Consider the following 23,601-nt stretch of genomic DNA (forward strand, 5'->3'; position numbering starts at 1 on the left):
AATAAGCACAAACACTGATTTTTCCTTCAGCTTTGACTCTATTGTATATGTTTTATTAAATCAGCAAATGATTTACTGAAATATCCAGGGAAATAGGGAGGTTTTAAAATTCCAGACAGCATTTTAGTCCCCCGCCCCAAATTGTGTAATTAAATACTCTCATCAGGTCTGTATAAACATCCGTATAAGTTAAAACCTCACAACAGCAGGGATATTTCTAATCTATAGTCACCAAAATATTGAAATCCTTGAAAAATACTTAAAAGAAAAAAAGCCAATAAGCACTTTAAATGTCACCGTGAACTTGTTTTGTAAGAGACAATGTTACAGGATAATTTTTGTGTATCATATGCATAATCTCAAAAGCATGAGAAGTTTCCCTTTGTATGATTTAATCTGCATTATGGCGTTATTGTGTATTTTGTGTTAAAAGAATGAATTCCACCGTAATGGATTTTCACATTTACAGTTGCAAACTATGTTCCCACCAATGTACATGTAGGCACTGAAGTTTCAGGCAGGTGGATGGAGACTACTTTGGATTAACAAGCACCAGGTTTTAATTTATTTATTTTTTCTGTTTCCGTCAAACAGAAAAATCTTCACATACAACCACCTTTAAAAGAGTTATTCATGCATTCATGGTCCGTTTTTCTTACTAGCAGGAGTGTTTGTGTGTAGATCTGGGCAGATCTGAAGGACTTTCAAACTTCCTTTAAAAGCTATAAAAGAACTTTTCACTTAATTTTACCACTGAAATTTCCAACATGTTTTCTCAAAGTGTAGTTCCTCCCTGAAAGCTTAAAGACATTGATTGCTTCGTTTCCTTTTCTGTGTATGCTTTAATTTGTGTGTAATCAGAGTTTGACATATTTAAGATTAACCAGAACTGTTGCATTGTTTTCTAAGCTAACTTCTCTATTTCCCCCCCCTAAAATATTCAGTAGTCATTACTTAATTATACATAATCACTGCTTATTTGGAGTCATGCATTATCAAACTGTAAATTCAGCTGTCAGATTATGGTTGATCTCACTTTCCTTTACTTGCTGGAGGTAGGTAAAACAGTGATAGTTTCCACAGGCTAGCAAACCACACATTTCTTCTTATATACTTTATATTGTTGCAGTTCTGAAGGGCTCAGAGAAACAAGCACAATGCAATTTGAATCTGCTGTAAAAACAGTCAAGTGCATTGCCCGAACAGAGTGTTAGGAAGGTTTATTGACTTGGTGAAGAAACTGCTGGTGCTGGTGTGTATGTGTGTGAAGTTATTGACCTGGACCAGCTTGTAGAGGCTTTGACTGGGACAAAGATCTGATATCTGCTCCCAGGCTATTCTGTTTTAGCTTAGTTTGACTAAATTTCTTCAATGTTGATCCTTTTTTCATTTGTTTTCCAACCTTTCTTGCGTCTATTCCTTGTGTCGTCATCATTTGTAAGCTATTACTCTGTCTAAAGTAATTATGCCTTGTGTAGAACAGTTTATTTGTATAACTTGATTTGATTTTACATTTGTCCCTGCAATCATTAAACCAAAACCACCCATAATCCCCTCTGTTTCATGGCCAACACTTAAAAATTTGAGTCTCTTTTATATTGTTTTTTACTTTGAGGCTAAAACAAAATACCCAGACCAACAGGGGCGATTTTTCCCTTCATCTTTCAAGAATCAAAGAGAACCTCCTAAAGATCAGAGCTTCTTTCTTTAGCCCTGTTAAATCACACCCCACAGCGATTGTTCAGCAGCCAACAAAACAAACTATCTTTCTACAAGTAGCTACAAAAAAGCCGTGTGTGTGCCACTTTGTGCGTATGTCATAGTTGAGCAACGTTTATGTATTGTGTATGTTTATGTATGTGTTTGTGTGATAAACTGTGTGTGTATATAAGAATCATATGGATGGATAATGAGTGCAGAGGATAGTTGAGGTAAAAATGAGTGCGTCTGTGCAAGACTGTTGTGATAAAATGTACAATGGTTGCTAGAACGGCATTTAGCGTTGTGTTTGTAAGTCTACAAGCCACTGCTCAACAGTGGTGTTCAGGATTCTTCTCCACACAAACTGAGCTTTTCAACATTTCAGAACAAACCAAAGGCGGATGTTCAGGTTTACGACTCAAAAGAAGAAACTACAATACTGTTTCTGACAAAGTTTTTTTTTTTTTTTTTTTTTGTCACTTTCTTTATTGCATACCTGCAGCACCACACAACATCACAGTCCGTCAGCAACCTTCTCCAAATTGAAAGAGGTGCATGCATTTACACACATGGTGTAACAGTAGTTACAGTACACTCGTAATGTCGTAAATAACTGAAAAAATAATTGCAGACATTTGAACACGACGACAGGGATCAGTGATTTATATACTTGAGCTGCTTTTTTTATTAGTTGACTGCTTTAAGTATTAAAATGTAGTCCCCATGTGAAGAAAACTCTAACCCAATGCATTAAATATCAGCTGCTGTGCTGTGAAATCTTGCACGTATTAAATAATTCTGTAATAGTGGTTTGTTGCATCATTGTGGGAATGTCTGAATGAAGCTGTGACGGGCATGAATGTAATACTAACCTATGTCTGAATGACGTTACGTATCCCACTACAACATGCACCGACTGCTTCTCGCCCGGATTAGTCTTCCTGCTCAAAATGAAAACGACAGCAGCAAAATCATTTGGATGATGTTTAGTGGCACAGATAAAAATGGTGATTAAAATTCAAAGCCACAGTCATCTCCTTGTTCTTGTTATGATGTGGATTAATTATCAATTAAACACATGATCCCGCAAATCTTTACTGGATCTTCGGTGTATCCTGGGATGTTGCTCTCTGGATGGTGAAATAAAAAACCATCATGCTGTGTAAAGACATTCAGTCCTTCTTTGTAAAGCTGTGACGTTCTTCAACAGATGGAGTAAATACAAATCTAAATACACATACATACGCAGATATGAGAGGAAAAAACAAGCCAAAACAAATGCATGCATAAACTGTTATAACTGGAGAACTACTTTGGAACTACTCCTTACAATATTTACATTATTTATTTTTTATTTAATTCAAAATGGTAAATATAAAGGTCAATCAAGTACAGTAAAAGTTGGTCAGCAGTTTTGGTACTGTGAGAAAGTGTTGAGTCCTGCTGGAAAAGATATCAGCATCTCTATGAAGCTTGTCAGCGAAAGAATGCATGAAATGCTCTGAAACCTCCAGTAGGTTGCAACATTGACTTTTTGACTTGATCATACATAGTGGGTAAACCTTCACCACCATTAGAAGATGACCACATGGGACCCTAAATCAGTACAGAATGAATAAACTTCACACTAGCTTGAATTATCCTGCCGTAGGACCTTAAGACTGTTTATAGGACCTTGATTTCCTTGACTTAAAATGTTACTTTCATCTAAAAAGGACCACTGAGCAGCAGTTCAGTACTTAGACACTTTTGACGTTGTCTCTGGTTCAGGGGTGGCTTGACATTGGTAATGTGACAGTTTAGCCACATTCCTACCCATCTGTGGCTTCATTCCCCGTGTTCTTGAATCGACTTTTCTTGACAGTCCTCTTAAGGCTACGGTCATCCCTGTTGCTTGTGTGTGCACTTTTTCCTGCCACACTTTCCTCTACCACTTAGTTTTCCATGCAGCACTGTGAACAGTCAGCCTTTTTTGAAATGACCTTCTGTGGCTCGCCTTCCTTCTAGACGGTGTTGATGATGGTCATCTGGGCCATTGTCAAGTTTGCAGTCTTCCCCAAGATTGTGTTTGCATGTACAGAGCTAAATTAAGCTACACAGTATTTTACTGTTTGAGCAGTAATGTGTTGAAAAGCTGAATTAAAGATACCAGGGTTCAATCAAAATTAAAATTAAAGAGAAGTTTGACATATGCACTTAGACTCCATGAAAATTACATTTTTATCAATTAAATTACAAAAAATAACTTTTTCAACAATACTTTCTTTTTTAGATGCACTCAGGCAACATTAGTGTGTGTGCATACATTTCCACATACATTTTATATTTATAATTTTGTAATGTACTTGAAGGGGAAAGGAGAATTTGACTATGACTAAATAAAAGGTATTTTTTATCTTCCTGGAAAAATATTTTGTTTTCAGTTTAAGTGCACTAAGAAAGGCAACAATTGAGTGCTTGCTGTCCAGTAATAATGGTCTTATGTTTGTTTTTTTACCCACTTCTCCCCCTGAAAATAAAACCCTTCAAATAAAAACAATTTATTTGATTGCTTTTTGAGTCTGTCTCATCCTCTGCAGGTGTTCTCTGTGAGAGTCAGTCAATGATGAGAGGAAGTGGCTGAAAACAAAGAGACAGCCCAGAGACAGTAGAGAGGGATGTAAGAAAAAGGGTAAACATGGGGAAAAAAAAAAAGGAAGAAGAGAGCGCAGAATATGGACGTCTGCAAAAATGGAAATACCTTGGGCGATATGTCAGAGCCATGACTTCTAAGGCTCTGACATTTTGCTAAGGAAATGATCAGTCAGCATACTCTGAGTAAAGGTCTCATCACTGACAGAGTTAAAATGCAAATGCTACCCACAGGACACCTGAATTTGAAACATTTTCAAATGCAGTTAGGTCCAAAAATGTTTAAACGGTGACACTTTTCTCACAGTTGAAGTTGCACAGTGTTGCTTTAAGCCCTGAATGCTGTCAGCCTGTTTTCATGGGCTCAAATGAAATGGACAGTTTACTCAAAACTGTTAAATTTACTTTTTTCATTATTGTTTTTTCATTAATTAGAAGATCAAAGCCTGGCTTCGGTTTAAACTCTCATGTTGGCTTTTAAAAAGTACTTCTGTGAACCCCAAGTCGAAGCAGATATCAGTGCAAGTTGTCTTAGCCTGCAAAAAGAAAACAAATCCATCTGAGAGACGGTGTGAACATTAGGACATCCACAGTTTGGTACATTGTGCTGTGTTTGGCAACATAAACCGGCCTGGAAATCCTCAAGAGGCGTGTGTGGTGATCAGTCATGATATAGAAAAACCTCTTCACAACAAGGTCATGAAAAATCTCCAGGAGGCAGGAAATTATGTATGAGAAAACTATGAAAACAAACAATCTAATACTAAGTAAAAGACAAAGAAAATAATTAAAAGTTCAAATATGGAGAAAAAGGAGCAACTGAAACAGGCTGCATGCCAGGTGATGCATGTGCGCATTAATCAAGTCTACCATAAAGAGAAGAGTGAAAATACAAGGATTTAACACAAGTGGAGCTACTGATCCATTGGTCACTTTTAGTCACGGCTGTCCAAGAAGATGACCCTAAAGGTGATACTGGCCAAAGTTACGTCAGAGATGAAGGGAAGTATTAATGCATAATTTATACCTGTTAAATTATGTTTAAAATGAATTAGCCGTTTAGGAAATGTACGGGCGTATATATAGTCATGAAGCACAGAAACTGTGATGAATTGATTGTTGTTCAAATGTGGAAACGCTTCCCCCTTTTTGGTAAGAAAACTAGTCCTAAATAGATTTTATTCTTTCCTGTAGAACTTTCAAAAAAGTTATTCTACTCTTCTATGAATCCTTCGGAGAGTCAACAACATTCTTCCACAAAAATGTGCTTTCTCTCATTTCATCCGACACTAAATTGCCAGATGGGGAGACCTTGTAGTATTTGATTTTCTGATGTCCTGAATAGACTGTTTTCTGTATGCATCTGAATTGCATCGTGTGTAGACTTTTTTTTTCTTCTTTTTTTTTTTTTTTAAATGCAGTTTTCTGAACTGAATAGTGCTCGCCATCTCTTTGCAAAGCACTAAAACTGAAGTGGCTCTGAAACCTTGAGATTTTAATTAAAAGGTGAACAGCGGGCACTAACATAAAACTTGAAAAAAACGTGAAAGAGCAAAGCTTTTATTGAATATTGGATCTCCGTGAATAGAAGCTTGACTGAGGAAGCTTGCTTTAATTAAAACTGAAGAAGAAACGCGGCCTATGTAACAAAAACTGCAACCCCATAGCCAACGCATCTATGCACGGCAGACATTCATAAACGTCTGCTGTGCATGTGTACGCTGCAGCAGTAAATGTGTTCTTTTTCAGCGAAACTAGCACAGTTTTATTGGATGAGCTTAAATCAAATGGCTTTACAGCTTGTTTATTGTGAGTGGTTAATTGATGTCCACCTTTATTATAGTACAATTTTTCCTTTTTGTCTGAGTAAATCCATTGGATAACTTCTTTCTCTCTCCTTTTCACTCTTCCTCCCTCTGTCTGTGCAGGTAGGGGAGAGACAGCATGTGTTGGTGACAGAGGAGTCATTTGATTCCCAATACTATGTGGCTCACAACAAGTACTACGAACAGGTAAGGTTATTGTCCAGATACATTAACCAACGACTCAAGCACAGAATCCATAAATCGTGTTTGTTTCTCACCGTTTATATATCAAATATATTTCTTAAATGCAATCTCAAGGAGCCAGTGAGGATAACTGTGAGCTGTGCCTTTGCTGAATTTAATTGTTCTCTACCAAATAAAAAGTGTGAATTTTAGTGTGGTAATATTTAAAAAAATATTTTGATAGTGAAAATTTAATCTAAGTGCACAGACTTATGAATAGCTTGTCTGCTAAAGAACCATTTAGCCAAGCTCTTGCACTGTATGCATCAATAATGCTTAAGATGCTCTCCACATACACTTTCCTCCATAGAAAACTCTAGCGGAAAGGCAAATTAATCAATAATTTAACGAATATGTTTTTTCAGTGTGAAACTTTTCCAACTCTTCTTCATGTCTCAGGACTAGTCACATTAGGTGTCAAATATTTGAGCTTGTATTGAGTAAACTAGGTTAGTTGTAATATCAAGCACACTCACAAATACACACATACACCCTGCGGTGGTCATGGCAGCATTTGGAGGCTGATAGCAGCAGTACTATTTTTTTTTTTTAACTGTACTAACATTAAGGTCAGCCCTAAAGACATGAACATTCCATCCTGCAACCTCACACACACATATACCTTTGCATGGCTTCAAAGACCCTCTCAACCTGTGAAAAATCCACTTTAAAACATCTTCAAATAAATCAATTTCCTCCTGCTTTAACCATCATCAGAAACATGTTTGAAGTTATGCTTTTTATTAGCAGGGAGGGCAAAGGATGGTAATAATTTTTCCTCCCTTCCACTTCCCTCTCCTCCCCTCTTCTCCTCCTCCTTTGCACTTTCTTCTGTAGGCTATAAACTTCAGTTACAAGTGTTACTCGGTTCATGTGTGCGTTGCATGAGTGCGCACTCCTTAATGCGTGCCTGGATTTGTGTATGTCTTGGCATGTGTGTCAGCTGACCGTACTTAAGCACAATCTCTGACCCTCTTGTGTTGAAATATCCATACTCCTGCTGAACATGCAAACACTTTAAACATTTGCCTAAAATAGTTTGGGACGCTCTAGTGCTCTTAAAACAGACTCCACAGGCAATAGTCCCATAAGTCCCGTAAGTGGTGAGGTGCACACTCCATGAATCACACTTGTCTTTTCAGCACATCAAACAGATGCTTGGTATGAATTAGACTGGGAATGCTGGGAAAGGGAACACCTGGAAATCAGTCATCTTCTTCAAATCATTCCTGAAGAATTTTTGCATTTTTATAGCTGTAAGAGCCCACGTGTAAGACTACAGTTTAATTAGCTGCCAGTAACTTGTAGTGGGATGTCGTGCTTCCCATCATTTACAAAGTGATCCCTAATTTTGCTGCAAAATAGCCATTTAATAAGTTTGTAACTATAACATTCTTTGATAAAATCAAGCTTTTTTGTCACTTAGGCCAGCGGTCCCCAACCCCCGGGCCTCGGACCGGTACCGGTCCGTGAGTCGTTTGGTACCGGGCCGCGAGAGTTGAGGCTCAGGTGTGAAATGTATGGTTTTCAGGGTTTTTATCGGTTTTCAGCGTTATTTTGTTATCGTTTTTATCGTTAACTCGGTTTCCCTGGGTCTTTTCACGTGTGTTATGAATAAATCTTCTTTTTTTCGGTACAAGTACTAGTTTTATTTTGTTGTATTTATCCGCGACACCTTAAAGGCCGGTCCGTGGAAAATAATGTCGGGCATAAACCGGTCCGTGGCGCAAAAAAGGTTGGGGACCGCTGACTTAGGCTACAGCCACACTAGCCCGGATAGATTTGAAAATGGTGTTTTTGTCCGCATCCACACTAGCGTTTTCAGTCGTTTTCACAGAGTTGTGCGTCCACATTGAAACGGCCGAAAACGCTTACGTTCCAGTCCTGCGCATGCGTGAAACGAAAGAAGATTCGACGTGCCACATTTCTGTCTGCCGCTTATTTGCTTTCCCGAAAAATGATGAGGAAAAGCACAGAGTTTTTTAAATGGATTAACAATGAGGTGGAGTTGTTGCTGCGAGTAACACAAAACTACAAAGTTGCAAAAGCGAGTGAGAGTTAAAGAATTTGAAGAAAAGCTATCTGGAGCATGCACAGACTGATATTAATATTTAATAGGGCTGTTAAAACTGAGAGCAAGCAAAACAACTGCTGTATAATGCCCTCCGCTATCTTAGTTTAATTGGTCACATGACTGCATCACATGACTAACATGCGTCATTGTTTTAGAAACTCTCCGTTTTCGCTGTCCACACTGCGACGCGAAAGCACCGTTTTCAAATGTACGCGTTTTCGAGAGCGTTTTCAAAAAGCTGCGTTTTCCATCAAAAGCTGTGATTTTCCACCATTTCCGTGTCGGTGTGGACGGGAGGCCAAAATGGAGAGAAAACGACGGACGTAGCCTTAGGTGATGTTTATGAAACGAGTGCTCATAAAGCACCGGCTCTTCCTCTTACACGCTCACTTTTATGAGTCTCACTGCAAACACATTGGTTCTGTTTTAACCCAGGTGTTCATAGCAATAGTAGGTAAGTCACAGGAAAAGGGCATGAAAGGGGTCATGGGCAACAGACTGAAAGTTACAACCAGCTTCATTTGGAATCCGTCTAAAACAGAGAGGTTAATAGACACATGGCAGAGAAAACAAAAGGTGGTGACCTGAAACATAACAGATACATTCAGGAGACATTAACTTGTCCAAAAGGAGCGTTATATGGGACCATTAAGGCAGCTCACTGATCTCCAGTTCATACACATTATACATTACAGATGTTGTGAGTTCAGCCTCACTTTAATTCTTACCATATTGATCCATACAGATCTAATTATTCTAAAAAGATTGTGTAGCAATAAAAGTGTAAATGGATGGAATAATGGATGACGAGAAAGGGAAGTTAAGGTAGTTGAACTGTAAAAGAAATAGTGAGTTTGAGAGGAAAGGAAAGGAGGAGGATGTGCGGGCTGAAGGAAATGAGGAATAAGGAAGAGAGAGGTGTGAGAGTGAACAAATGGCCTAGTTTCACTTTGACACCATCAGATGGATATCTATCCTGACGGCTGTAATAGGTACCCAACCCACCTGTGTGTGTGTGTGTGTGTGTGTGTGTGTGTCTGAGTGAGGCAGCAGGAGAGGGGGTTTCCAATGAAATCAGACAAGCTCTTTCATCATTTAATCACTATGTAATGGGCAACGAATGACCCTCACCTACACACACACACAAAGACAGCTATCTCTTCCACAGCCCTGCGGTTTCACCTCTCCACTCACAGTCTGGCTGCTGGTAACTTACACGCACACACACAGCCTCTCTCTGTGGTCAGAGTGTTGAGCAGCAGGTGTGTTGATTGGGCAGACGTCGTGCTGGCTTTGTGTCTGTTTGGCCAGCACTCCGTCTCCTATCATATTTTACCAGCTGGATGAAGGCTGACAGATTAACACTGAGGCAGGCGTGCCTCTGCCATCAGACCAGTAACAATCTCTCCTCCAGTTCATACGCTATTCTCTGCTCAGTCAGTGCCTAAGCCCTGCAGAGTAGTGTAATGGTTAGACGGACCACCAGATGATCCGAGTCGGCACGTCAGCGCTTTGCTGAAGCCAATGTGTACAAGACATTGAATTCCCAGCATGTCTGAGGCTGATGACCCAAACTCTGATCTGTCCTTGGAAAGGATTAAACAAAAACGTTACAGGACTTATAGCAGGGACAAGGATCAGTGACATGCCATCTTATTATCATCATTATTCATTTTGTACATCATCTTTATCTTTGATGATGTATAATATGCTAACAAGTTCTCAAACAACTTTTTCAAAGGTTATTGTGTAGTGTCAGATGTAAACCATCTAGGTGGATGGATTTACATCTGCTATTATTCTCCTATGGTGTTCACAAAGCTTGATAAAAAATGATGCCTTCTTCACAAAGAAAGTCACACTTTTGCAGCGATTAGAATTTAAGAAGTTTTTATAACTGCCTGACATCCTTCAAAAATGCACGCACACCAAATCATTTAATTAGTGTTTACTACATAAAACGACTGAATCTGAAAAGAAGAGCCGAAGAAAGGGAGTAAATCGGCACGATAATCATACACCATACATCATTATCAGCTTGTTGACTTTGTAGCTAGTTTGAAATTGTCTTTGAAGGAAAAAGTATTTTCATACAGTCTTTATTTACAGGAATAAGTCATTAAGAACAAATTCCCTTCCACATGAATCTGTAATTATAACTCTTTGTTTTCCCTTTCCTTCCTGCTGTGATCAGCTAAGATGTGCAGTTGCCATGGTGAAATAATAAGACAAACCAGCAAATCCTTCCCTCTGGTTTAGCGCCCAGCTGTTCCTGTACTTGTCGACCTTGAGGTCTTCCATAAATGGAACTGAAAGCACTCAGTTGGGGGGGTTTGTTTGTTTTTTTCCGCTGTCGTCGTCGTTGGTTTTTATTGTGACGCCGTGGACTGGCTAAATCAATATGGAGGTTGACAGATGTAAAGAACCAGGGAACATTATCTGGTGGAGTGGACGGTTATATAGGTCTGCTTTTTTATGTCAGCCACAGTAAAGTCTTTTAGTTATCTTCCATGTACTCCACAGAAGGCAACTAAGCGGCAAACAACACAATTTGAATCCATTAAATTCTACCTTGAAATTTTAGCAATATGGAGTTGTTAGAATTTTTGCCTTAAAGTGTTTTTTATTTGTGTATTTTTTTGCAGTGAAGTCAGTTATGATGTCCTCCGATTTGCAGGTGCTGGTACCTAAAAGGGTGGAGTTTAAAGGAAAGATGATTGTGGTGGACGTCTATGAGGCAGGAAAACACTTCATGAAAGGCAAACCAGTAGAGGAAAGTAAGCCGTTCACTCCTTCCATTGCCATGCCGCTTCAGAAAGGAGAGGTGTCTGGTCTGCTGCAGGTAAGCACATACATGCATGCTTACAGTTACAGTAATTAAATTAATGCCTAGATGTGTCATTGTCTTGTCAGTCACTCATTATGGTGCTATGACATTTTTAAATGGATGCACAAACAGATATCATCTTTCAAATATTCATATACAGTATACCAAAAACACACTTGTTCAAAAAATGAAGAACACCAGGTGATCACAGTATAACACAATATAAGGTAAACTTCAGGGATATCAATGTGTCAAGTTACAAAGTATAAATCACTGTGAGTCCATTATCCCTGCTCTGGTCCACTGGAGAGGCAAAAACAACACAACTCCCAAAAAGGGAAGTTTTGTGCATGTTGGCTACAGATCAGTGCTCTCTCCTTCTCCCTCCTGACTAATTTCTCTCTACTTTCGCTTTAGGCTAGTGTGTCAATGTGACCATACCTACAGCCCATTCAGGCTGCACAAGCAGACCTGCTCCTCCAGGATTGCACTTCTGCACATGCCTTCACAAGACGTTTTGTGTCTCAGCACAGTCTCAGGAGTGTGAAGGAGAGCTGGACATGACCATAGAAGGGCACTGAGCCAGCAACAAGGCATGGTATCTGCTGCTTTATGTGATGAGAAACAGGAGGAGACATAAAATGCATGCAGCAGGCTACTTGTGCATGTTTCTACTCAGCCTATCAGAATCGGCCTCCGTGAGGGCGGCATGAGGGTTCTTGGTCCTTTATTATGATCTGTGCACAGGAGTGCTCACTGCACGGTGCGAATATGTACACGGCACCGTATGCTAACACAGTAGGTTACATGTGTGCATGTTACTGAAGAATTTTGTAGGGTTCTGGTAGAGCTCCTCCTGCTCCTCCTTGTACAAAAGAGCAGATTTGGGTCTTGGTGCTTGGTTGATGCACTTTTACAGACCTGTCCAGCTGTTCTTGTGTACAGTATTTACTCCCTATTCTTGAGACGGTGCTGGGAGACACAAAAAGCTTCTGGCGCCAATGAAAATGTCCTACTGCAAGAAGTGGAACGCTTGTGCAATGTGAATGGGTTGCAGGTACTTTCCCATAATACCAAGAATGGCAAGAAAAGTAACAATGGTCTATGGCTCCAAAGACATTCTCCTTTTTTATTTTATTTTTTGGAGGTTTTGTTGTTGAGCCTCCTGTGCAACTGCTGTCACTTTAATTTGCACCAAAGCAGGTGAAAGTGACTTATGCTTCCAAAGTGGACACATATATATCCCTGAAGTTTAACTGACTCCACGATATACTTTCACGACCCAGTGTTCCCTTTTATTAAGACCACCTCACATGATGTGGTACTACTGGTTCCTGTTCTAATAGCCACTTGGTGGATAGTGCTCTGAACAAATCAGCTACAGCATCTTGGGAACAAGGTTTGTAGGTTGCTCTTTGTAAGCTACACTGTAAGCAAACTGATAGTTGTCCAAGGTGGAACAAATAGTGAACCTGAGACGGTGAGTTGTGTTGGAAGCAAATGTAATGTGCAGCAGGTACACCTAACAGATAATTACAGTCGCAAAAAAATGTTTAAAATCAGGATTAGGATGCGTTCATTGCTCATAAAGTGTGGTGTGGACTTCATCTTACACTCAGTTCTTTATGTATTTTGCAAATCAGATGAAGGTTATATATTGTATCAGCAGTAAGTACAGAAATCTTGGTCTGCAAACTCTTTCTTGGGACTATGGATGTATTTGATCAAATACTGGGGTCTTGTCTTTTTCAATTAGTGAGAGGATCTATATCTCACTCTGTGCACTTTCTTTATCAAAACTATTAAAATTTTGTTTACAACACGCTATTCAAATTGTGTGCACTCAGCAACTGAGTCAGGTGTGTATTTATGTTTGTCCATAATTTGAATCCATGCTCAGTCCTGTAGTTTAGGAAGAAGCCCCAGTGTATCATCCGTGAGATAAGTAATTTCAGATAAGCTGCAGGCCGGCTAAACTGTCCTTTTCAACACACACACACACGCACATGTACACACACACGCACATGTACACACAAAACCATGTTAATGTATCTGTTTCACTGCATGTTATTTTTCACTCTGACTAGCTATAGCTTATAGCTCAGGACATGGAGCCACAGAGCAGAATATGATACACTTTCTAATTTCACACTCCATCAGCCTTTACTGCCAGACGTAGAGGGAGGGGAAGAAAGGAACAGACAGAGACATGGTGGGAGGGGGCATGGATGAAGAGGAAAGCAAGCAGAAAGAGAAATGGAGAGCAGAAACTGAGATCAAAAAGAAAGGGAAAAGAAGGATTTCACAGGAAGCCAAGTGGCACGTCACTCAGCAGTAAAAAGTTCAGAAGAGGAGACTAGGCCTTGTAAAACTACTAGCTTTATGAATCCCGCAGGTCATCCAGCACACAAGCATTCGCCCCTCACCCAGCTTCATTCTCAAACGCTTGCAGTCTTCCAAAAGAAAATCTTACACAATAATCCAGGCCTTATTTTGTTGGACACTAAAGAAACGTGGATTGCCCATAAATTCATACACACACACATCAGATCACACTTCAAGATAGATGAACCAAAATCACCTCAGGCTGCACTAAAAGAAAATGAAAAAACAAAAAAACAACACACCAGTAATCCCTTCAAAAATGAAACGATGGGCCTGTATAGAGCCAGTTTACCCAAACGTCTACTGGTAACTTGTTTTCTCGAAAACCTCTGTAGAGGAGGCAGTTACACTCCAGCATCCCTAAGCTTGATTAAACTCGGATTCATGGAACTTTGACTCATTTTAACGAGACGGGCACTGTTAGATGTCCATACTTGATCGTTATCACTAAGTAATGGTTAAAAACAAACAGGGCTGCACATATATAAATGGTGTAAATAGTGCAACACAGACTAATTGTGGGTCGATTGTGCTAACTTTTGGAAATATTCACATATTGAATGCCCATTCAGATCCAGCAACAACCCAGCACTCTACCTGCACACTGTTTTTCATGCTTAATGGGCAAATACATATATTTCCAGCTATTCCCTTACCCAAGGTGAAATTCTGGAATTTTTTAAGGTGAGAAGGGAGATAAGGTCACTGAGAAGTAGAAGAGAATTTATGTTAAGAGGTTGAGTTTGACAGAAGGAAGAAGAGAGAGAATCTTTTGGAATTGCAGTAGCTGAATAGGAAACATTGATTTTTTATTTTTATTTTTTTTTATATCCCTTTGCAAACAAAACTGCTGCTGTGAAGGTTTTTGAGTTTGACTGTCTTGACTTGCTGGTACTTGAGCAAGTCAAGGACTTGAACTTGAAAAGTTCCGTTTATGCTTCTCTGCTTTCCATGGTGTATTTGCAATTAAGCACTGAGTTATATTAAGTAAAATCTCCAGTGATACTGACGATCTGCAATCCTGATGACCTGCATTGTCAGCTCTTAATGGTACTGAGTTGCACTTAAGCGGAGCGTAGTAATCGACCTACTCTCTGGGAAAAACAATAGTGTCTGGAAAAGACAGGCTTATTGTACGAGTATACAAAATGTTTTCCCATTTTGTTGAGTCTATTAAAAATTCCAAAGTTAAGAAAAAACATATATAAATATAGCAGGTGAACAGTATCTGAAAGCTATATTCTTTATAAATCCACTAAATACCTGACACATGACCCGAGAGATGCATCTGACCCTTCACTTGATACAGTTGACCTACTGTTCACTGAAGCCTCATCAGAAGTGGTTTCAAGAAGCCATTCTGTAAGAAACAGTAATGGGGAAAAGGGCTGAGGTAGAAGCACAGTGGCAGCAGGTGGAGTTCGTTATGGAGTGATTAATTAAAATTTGGATTTTTTTTGGTTTATATTGTTTTCAATGTGTACAAATGAGGTCGAGAGAGAGGTGCAACAGTGAGTGTCTGCAGCTGAGTCCACTGCAGAAAAAGGTGGAGTAAGAGACGAACGAGTGATTGCAGTAAGGCGCATATTCACTCCTGTGTCTTGTGGCAGGGTCTATAATTGCAGGCTTATGGCAAAAGGAAAAAAAGAGCAGGATAAGAGACTGTGTGTGATGACGTGCATGATAGCTGGATGGCTGATAGAAGGAAAGAATCTGAGCTTTGTCGTTTCATCTAGGATGCAGAGGAGCAATGTAAGGCAAAAAAACCAAGAAAAAGAAAGTGGCAGATAAGTGGGTGGTTGGGATTGGCAGGGGAAAGGACTGAGGTCTGTAATGTCCAAAGTGAGATGTCTTTCATGTCAGAAATGGAGAGTAATGAATGCACAAAAGCCAGCATGTAGTGATGTGTGTGAGGACAAAGCATCATGGCCAGATGGATAGATGGATGCATTTATTGAAGAATAGGATATGAAAGCCTGCGTGGATAGCTGGGAAAAAGCGACAGATATATTTGGATGAATGTGGCTTAGTTGCCCAAAACTGGTGAATGAGTTGGTTTAATAGGTGCAGAGATGTGTGAATATATCAACAATGTATTACAGTTACGGATGGATGTGTAATGTGGATAAATTAATAGTGATCCAAAAGCATCCCCAAATTTTTTTGCAAAGAATATGTGTCTGTGACGATGCTTTTATGGACCAGATGAGGCAAAATCCACAGAAAACACAAAACCTCTGTTGGACGTTTTGGTTTTATTGTGTAACTAATCCCAAAGTGTAGTAAATTGTGTTTTTTTGCTTTAAACACTGGACAAGAAACACTTTTGATTTTCTACAGAGAGAGGAAGATCATCACCTTATGTATAGATCTTTGTGTGTATTGTTGAACCTCATGTCGGCCACCTTAAGATCTATAAACTGCTAAGTGTGCTTTTTTCCCACCATGTAATAAAAAGCATTAATGACACCATACTTTTTCTTTTATTGAGATGGATCACATCTTCCTTCTCTTTCCCGGTCTCTCGCTCTCTCTCTCTGTTACTCTCTCTACACCTGTTAGTCCTTCATTCACACAAATAGCACTTTCAACATGAGGGGAAGGACAGTAATGAGTCTTTTGGTGAGACACAATAGCAAAGAAAGCACATCATGGTGAAGGAAAAAGTTTCTTCACCAGTCCTCATCTGCAGACGAAATTAAGGGGTTGAATGAGAGAGAGAGAGAGAGAGAGACTGGAAAATAAAGCAGGAATGATGGCGAGAGAGTGAGTGAGATGGAGAGATCAAGACTCAGAGAAGGAGCTTGGAGTGCCATATAATAATCAGCTCTTTTCACAGCATATTTCCTCAAGAAGACCAAGAGAATAGAGAGGGAGAAGAAAACTGCTCTGCTCCCTCAAGAGAGTAAATTGACAGCTTGTATGGAAGGCAGAATGTAAAAGGGAGAGATCTGGAGGAGGGAAAGAGGGAAGAATCTAGGTAGTGAACAATGTTCCTCCATAACCACAAATTGGCAGGATAACAGAAATGGAGTTGAAATTTGCCAGCTTTTTCTCTCTCTCCTTCTTTACGTTCGATGTAAATTCCCAGTAAGAGAAGGCATCTGGTCAGTTTGTAGTTTTTGAAATACATCTTCTAAATGCAACTAGAAAAAAAGGGGTTTTAGTACAGAGCGTGTGGGTGGAATTGCCTTTGCTTTGCATCATAGTGTTTATAGCACGTAAACTCAGACACACTTGCATATAGCAGTAGTCAATGGTAAAAGAAAGCTTATACACACATGTTGATTATTATACGTACACATTTCTAAGCACATACTTGCTTATGCTGTCTTCCCCAGTGTGCCTGGCAGACTCTGACTGGCCGCGGGCTGTATGAGGTGCTTCTGTTTTGTTTATGTGATGATTGCGTGCGTGTAAAAGAAGCAGTGGTGATGCACACAGACACGGAGCTCGCACAAAAGTCAGTATTTCTCTGTAGGAGTTCATTTTCCTTTATTTGTTCCTCCGGACTGACGTGCAATTGTTGTGAGTTCTTGCTTTGATGTTGCGTTATCCTCATGTGTTGTCATCTGCTTTGTCAAGAAAGAAGCCAAAATCAAAGATCGGGATGTAATTTTTGGTCAGGGAGCGGTTAATCCTCTGAAATTGGTCTATTTTTAAACCTTGTATTTAAAATGTCAAAGGGTTTTGCTTGGCCTTTGCTCCACTTTGTTTGCTCTAATAGCAGATCATTTGTTTTGCCTTGAAAACAGCAGGGATCGTTATTTTTTAAGCATTTCGTTTAGCGTGTCAAGTTACATTACAGCGGCTCCACTTCAGAGCCAAATGTTACGCCATCAAAATATCAGTCAGGTGTGTTTTCTGTGTTCCAGCCTAACATGTCAGATTGCATTGCAAATCCTCATTCTGCCTCATAATGTCAAAGAGTTCAAACAGCTTTTAATGTTTGAACCATGGGTAGAAAAAGTAAATGCAAAAAAACCTGTTCAGTTTAGAGCAGTCTTTATGTTTTTGCATGCTTTCATAGCCATAACCAAGCGTGGGCATTGTAAACAAACACCACTACATTTTTAAGTGTCTCATCCATGTCTTGTGTTTTATTTAGAAGTGTGTCCTCCTCTTGAGCGTGGCGTGTCATTTCGGTGTTACAGACGCTGCATAGAAAAGGATTACTGATCACCTTTTATCCTATGATGCAATATTTCTGTTCAGATCGAAAGCGTTTCTTCCAGGATGACAGAGCAAGGCAGAAGTGGGGATGGGGGGCAGAAGGCAATGATTTGATGGCAGTAATATGTGTCAAAAAGTTGTTGATTTATGAGATTTGTCCATTTTTTTATTTGTATTTTACACAGCGACCCAACAAGTTCATTTACGTGAGAGCTATTAACTACTTTAACCGTTTTCTTTTTTTGGAAATTTAAAACCGAATATACTAAAAGCATAAAATAATGCAAGTGGATATACGTAGTGGACACAAGGAATGCAAATTAGTACAAAGACTGAGAGACGTCAGTGCTAAGACAGCACAGTCAAATAGATAAAACAGGGAAATTAAAGAAACATCTTTATCAAACTGACAACTTAATGTAGCACCAATGATAACACAGGCGTTTCCAGGGAGACACAAAAATTGAGCAATACAGCTACGCTTTCTGACATGTCAGCTCGTTTTCCAACACCACTAACAAGTCCAGCATCTTCAAAAGCTATAAAGCATTGAACAGCAAGGTGGCTAAAGCATTATCCCAGCCCATCTTTTATTCTGTCTTTTTCTCCCCCCAACAAGAAAACATTCCCAAAACACCACTCGTGCTCTTGTCTTTTCTTTTGGCATGTTGTTTTCACCCTTTTCATGGAAACTGGCATATTTCTCTTGTGCGTTCTCTTTTTAGTGCTAGTCTTTTCACTTTAACACGGACCTTTTATCCCACCATTTGCTCATTTAAAATTTATGTGTGTATCTGCAAATGCTATTTTGCTGTTATGTCTGTGTACTTTTCCCAGTACCTGTAAACATGTGCCTTTCCCCCCCGTTTGTCTGTGTGTGACTGCCTGCCATGTGTTTGATCAGTCATGTGTTTGCACACCCAACACTATAGTGTAGCACATGTAGTGCTCTTCTGTATTTAGTTACAGTAACTGTAAACTGTGCAAACCATATGCGTTTGTCTCTTTGTGAACAGCTTTATAGACAAGTGTTGTATACACTCTATACAAGCAATGACTGTATGAAGACCAAGATGTGTGTGTCATGGTGTTTTAATGACAAGTTATCATTAGCACTGCAGTGATAGAAGCTGGTTAGGACTTGAGTGTCCGTACCAAATCTCTTGAGATCATTTTGATTAAAGTTAATGTCTATCAGTGTGGTAATTATGTTACAAATTACATTCCAATACAAATTGTTTGCTTGGACACAAGTCCTTCTGACATCTTACTCTACAACAGTGTAAACAACAACACAATTAAAAAAAACACACACACATAAAAATCACAGCAAACTCTTGAAAACACTGTTTTATAGACTGTTTTTAGAATAGAACTGATTCGTTTCCATTGATTGGCTGTGGTTTTCTGAGCCATAGTGGGATAAAAGTGATTCTGCACAAAAGCTGAATACAGTTTGGCCCAAACATTTTTTTTTGACAGTGACGCAGTTTTTACACTGAGGGATTGTGGTGTTCAGGCCTTTCTTAAGAGGTTCACTCAAAAGTAATTGGGCAGATTAGCATAAATTAACAAAACACTGAGTTGACTAAGCAGTTTATAAATTGATGGACTGATTGATGTATCGTCCATCAAGAGTCCTTTGGAGGCAAAGGCTACTTTAAGTGTGGTACTCACTTAAAGGCCTGAAGTGCAGTTAGCCACTGTGGAAAGTTGATTTATTGATATAAATGATGACATTTTGACTAGAGAGTATGGATATCAGTAATAATAACCTCCAAAATTGATGGAAAAATGTCAAAAGTGAATGGCTAACTTTAACCAAGTTTGAATAGAAGTAAATGCGAAAAGTTGACTAGTGATAGTTTAGTTACAGAAAGCTTGTCAAGAAATAGCATCCTTATCAGTAGTGGTGATTTGCAGACATTTTTTAGTAAGAACTACGGTTTCCCCTGGGGTTGGGAGGAGGGTCACACTACACTGCCAGCCCTCAGGAGCATAGTGCTAGTGCTCTAGCTTTGCTGCCCTGAGACTTTCATACATTAGGGTAAATCACTCTTTCCATCTTTGGTTTTAGATTAATGACCTTTTGGTGAGAAAAAGAAAAATTTGCAATTCCTCCTTTTTCCCCAACTGTCCCTATTTTCTGTTGTAAATACAGCTACAGCACACTGTGATTGTCATTATGGCTTTGTTGAATCAGCCGTGACTAAGGAGCCTGTTACAGTATCTGTTTATACGCGCACGCACCAACTTCCATGGTCTGTGTGTGTCTAGAGTGACACTGACAGCTGGTGAGGATCATGTGAGAAATGTGACCATTGTGCACTGTGCTTCCTGGCTCTCGTGATGTGTTGTGCATTTCACAGTGTGTGTTTTTGTGCGAATATGTCAGTGTATTGGCAAAGGCTGCAGCAGACGCGCAGGCAGATTTTGTTTTAAAAAAGGTGCATATGTGGAACTGGAGCAAGAGTTTTCTTTTTTTTCCCCCGCTCGCTCTCTCTTTCTTTTTCTCCAAGAAACAGACATTTGAGAAGCCTTAGACCTTGAGGGAAAAGTATCTAGCTGTGCTAGGCAGTCTGTACTCCTGGTGTAGTGTTAGATGATTTTCAGGGGGATTATTTTGCTGTGTTTTACTGCTGTGAGCAGAGAGACAGACATTATCTACCACAGGTCTCCACATGTGCACACACACTCACTCACAAATGCCAGCTGTCTTTCTCACAGAAATGCACAAACTCAGCATGCCAGCTAGCAGGTGGTAAACTATCACTGAAAGCCACATCTCTTTTTTGGGGGTGGGGGCTCCCGTTCTTGTGCTTCTCATTTCTTCTCAGTTTTTCCTTCTCTCCTTTCTGCTCTTCTGCTCCGCTGCTTCCTACTGTGCTGACACGCACCTACTGGCACTTGGATTTTCACTTATCCCTCTTACTAGTAATAGATTTTCGACTGTAGTGTTCAGTGTCTCTTCTGGCACCCCATTGTTAAAAGACACCTGCAGAGAGACAGATAAATAGAAGCATAGAGGAGAAGGTGGTGGACTTTGCCCACAGCATATTTATTTCTCTTGCATTAGTCCTTTACGCTTTATAAACTTCTTCTTTTGTCACAGTGGTAATTAAATATTTACTTTGTCTTGTAACTTTTTCCTCATCTGCCATGTCTTTTCTTTTAAAACCTATCCGTGACAGAAGGATGACCCACGCACCCGCCGTTGCAAGGTGATGGGTCTTTATTGATAAGGGTTTTTTGGGCACACACGCTTATCAGCTGCCTCTCTGCCCGGTGTGGTATGCACCGCAAAACTATCACTACTATCCCTAATAATACTATATTACACTATATAACAATACTTAGCATTTATCTTCATAGAAAAGAACTTTATAAATATGATGTTCTGGATGAGAGAGGATGGGCGATCCAAATCTGAATGAGGTTCATCCATCATGATGCAATTCTCACAGTCATGAGGCAAGTGGCTCAGTGGCAAGTGTGTCTTGCACCTTTATTGTTTTCAAGCATCTTTAAAAACAAAACAGCGTATCACTTTGCCATTAGCGAGTCAAGCTGTGATCCTAACATTAAGCAAATGTTGATGCGTCAGCTAGACGACTGTTACAGATTCTCTCTCGACTCATTGTTTGAAGTTACTGTAAGTGACTTAGAGATGTGTCACCTAGGCGTTGTCGGTTATAGTATCCATTCACCATTGTGTGCCCGTAACAGAGGAACCCATTCATGGCAGTGTGTTCAGGAAAAGAGTGGGTGGCAAGGTAGCATTCACAACCTCCAGCAAGTAGAGGGGAGCGAGAGTAATGCGGAGGATAGAGAGGCAGAGGACAAGACACTGTGCAGCTGCTCACTCACGCAGCCATGTGCGTGCAAGACGTGTAGGCGTGCAACGATGCTCAGTTTCATATGAATGTATAGTGTACATGCAGGTAGGTGTTTGTAGTCAACAAAGTTTGCCATTGTTTTGCTTTCAGTCCTTGGGTAAAAATATCTTAGTATGTTTGTATGTAAAGTCTATTTTGGAATTTTTCTTTGTTGGCCTAATAACAAAAGCTTGAAAGGTACAGAAAATTGGAAACACCACATATTACGTGTTAAAGAGACGTGGAATATGAAGATGATGGCGTATTTTAAAGCAACGTACATGAACAAGGACATTTGGATCGATTGTCTCCCCGTCTTCCTCTTCTTGCAATTTGTTTAAGGCTGAAATTAAAAGTACCACACCGTGAAGGATTATTTATTTATAAATCAATCATTTAATTAGCCTAGCTTCAAATCACACCTAAGGTCTCCGTTCTCATACATTACGATAAAATCGTATAAATGTGTAATCAAACAGAATGGTGATCAATGACGGTGGGTGGAGGCCAGGGAGAAATTGGCCTAGTCATTAATAGTCAGTGTTACTAACTGAATTATTACAGCTATCAAGGCCTGAAACGAGTTTTTGATGTTTTTCTCACCACAAACTGCATTTTTGAACGTCACATGATCATGCACATTGTTGAAATGTTTCATGCCAAACATGGAAATTGCTAAATCTAACTTTTAAAAAATGCTTTGAATCAGGAGTGGGTAACCTGACTAAAATAATGAGATAACAAATGTAAATGAAGGACTGCACACTGAACATATATTACATATTTAAATATTAGAAATCAGTCTAACGGATTAACGCCTTTTATGAACATTCCCAAAATATGAAATGCTACAATCAGACAGTAGTTGGAGACTGCGGCACGACCAAAACTTTTGCAGTTGTGTGCAATGAACTTGCACTGTTGCTACCTTTGAAATGGTTTCTTCAACAACAGGGACCAGGTCTGACCACTCAAAGGTGGTCAGGCTGGCTTTTCTTTGCATTCTGTCTGAGATAATATAGTTAATTAAACTGGTGAAACTTGCAAATCTATTGCCGTCTATATACAGACATTAAGTACTTGTATTCAGTCTTAATTTCCCCACAAATAGTGACTTAGTTACTCCAGGACAGCGGTTTAACTGCAAAATGACATAACTGTTTGGCAACCTTACTTTTGTATAGCAATGTAATTGGAATACAACCAGTTGGCAACCAGCTAAGTCGAGTCCACTGCTGCAGAGATGTGGTGACGAGTTGGGCTCATCCGTGCAGGCTGACTCAGACTAATGGCAGCGTGTTGGCAATCTGTCTCAGATTCATTGCAGTTGGTACAAATTGGACTGAGATTGTTTGGAGACAAGTTTCCTCTGCTGTCATCTTGCAATCATCAGTGTTTTCGCAGAGGTTGAGTGTAGCAGTAGTTGTGTTGACCAGAGGTTTAGGGTGTTGAGGTCTGAGCCATATAGTATATCACCATTTTTATCAACATCAAATTTACTAACATATTGCCAATTGTCTGATTATACAGCACTGTATGTGCCACTGATGAAGAACACTATCTGTAGCCATTTGCATCCTCTTATTGATTTTAGGAGGTTGCTTTGTTCTTTATTTTAGGATATTAATATTGTAGGCTGAATTGATAGCTGTAGCAGAGCAGTATCATTTCACTGTAATACAAATGCAGTCACTGTCTTTTTATCACAGTCTTGCTTCAGCCGTGCTGCTATAACACCATCACATCAGTCGTCTTTCCTCATGTCAATCCAGGCTTCTCTAACTACATAACAGTGCACCTTCTCAACATCAGCTCCATTCAATAGACAGCACTCTGCAGTAATTGGATCACTACAAAACTGCATTAACTGCTTACACAGAGATAATA

General features: G+C 39.6%; 1 protein-coding gene across 4 annotated transcripts in view; it reads left to right on the top strand.

Moving 5' to 3' along the window:
* The window catches only part of cdkal1 (CDK5 regulatory subunit associated protein 1-like 1), a 281,165-nt gene that overhangs the window by 255,084 nt on the left and 2,480 nt on the right, over positions 1-23,601 (top strand). For 3 of the 4 annotated variants that reach the window (XM_085473177.1, XM_085473178.1, XM_085473179.1), the window contains 2 exons: positions 6,261-6,344; positions 11,132-11,296. In XM_085473177.1, the coding sequence (XP_085329303.1) occupies positions 6,261-6,344; positions 11,132-11,296 (249 nt within the window). Of the gene's footprint in view, positions 1-6,260; positions 6,345-11,131; positions 11,297-23,601 lie in introns of those variants that run through there. The other variant, XM_085473180.1, reaches the window with a different exon arrangement.

The sequence above is a fragment of the Copadichromis virginalis genome, linkage group LG11 (assembly GCF_057382275.1).
Source record: "Copadichromis virginalis isolate Kocher_CV1m ecotype Utaka linkage group LG11, C_Virginalis_male_GT1.1, whole genome shotgun sequence".
Taxonomy (NCBI): domain Eukaryota; kingdom Metazoa; phylum Chordata; class Actinopteri; order Cichliformes; family Cichlidae; genus Copadichromis; species Copadichromis virginalis.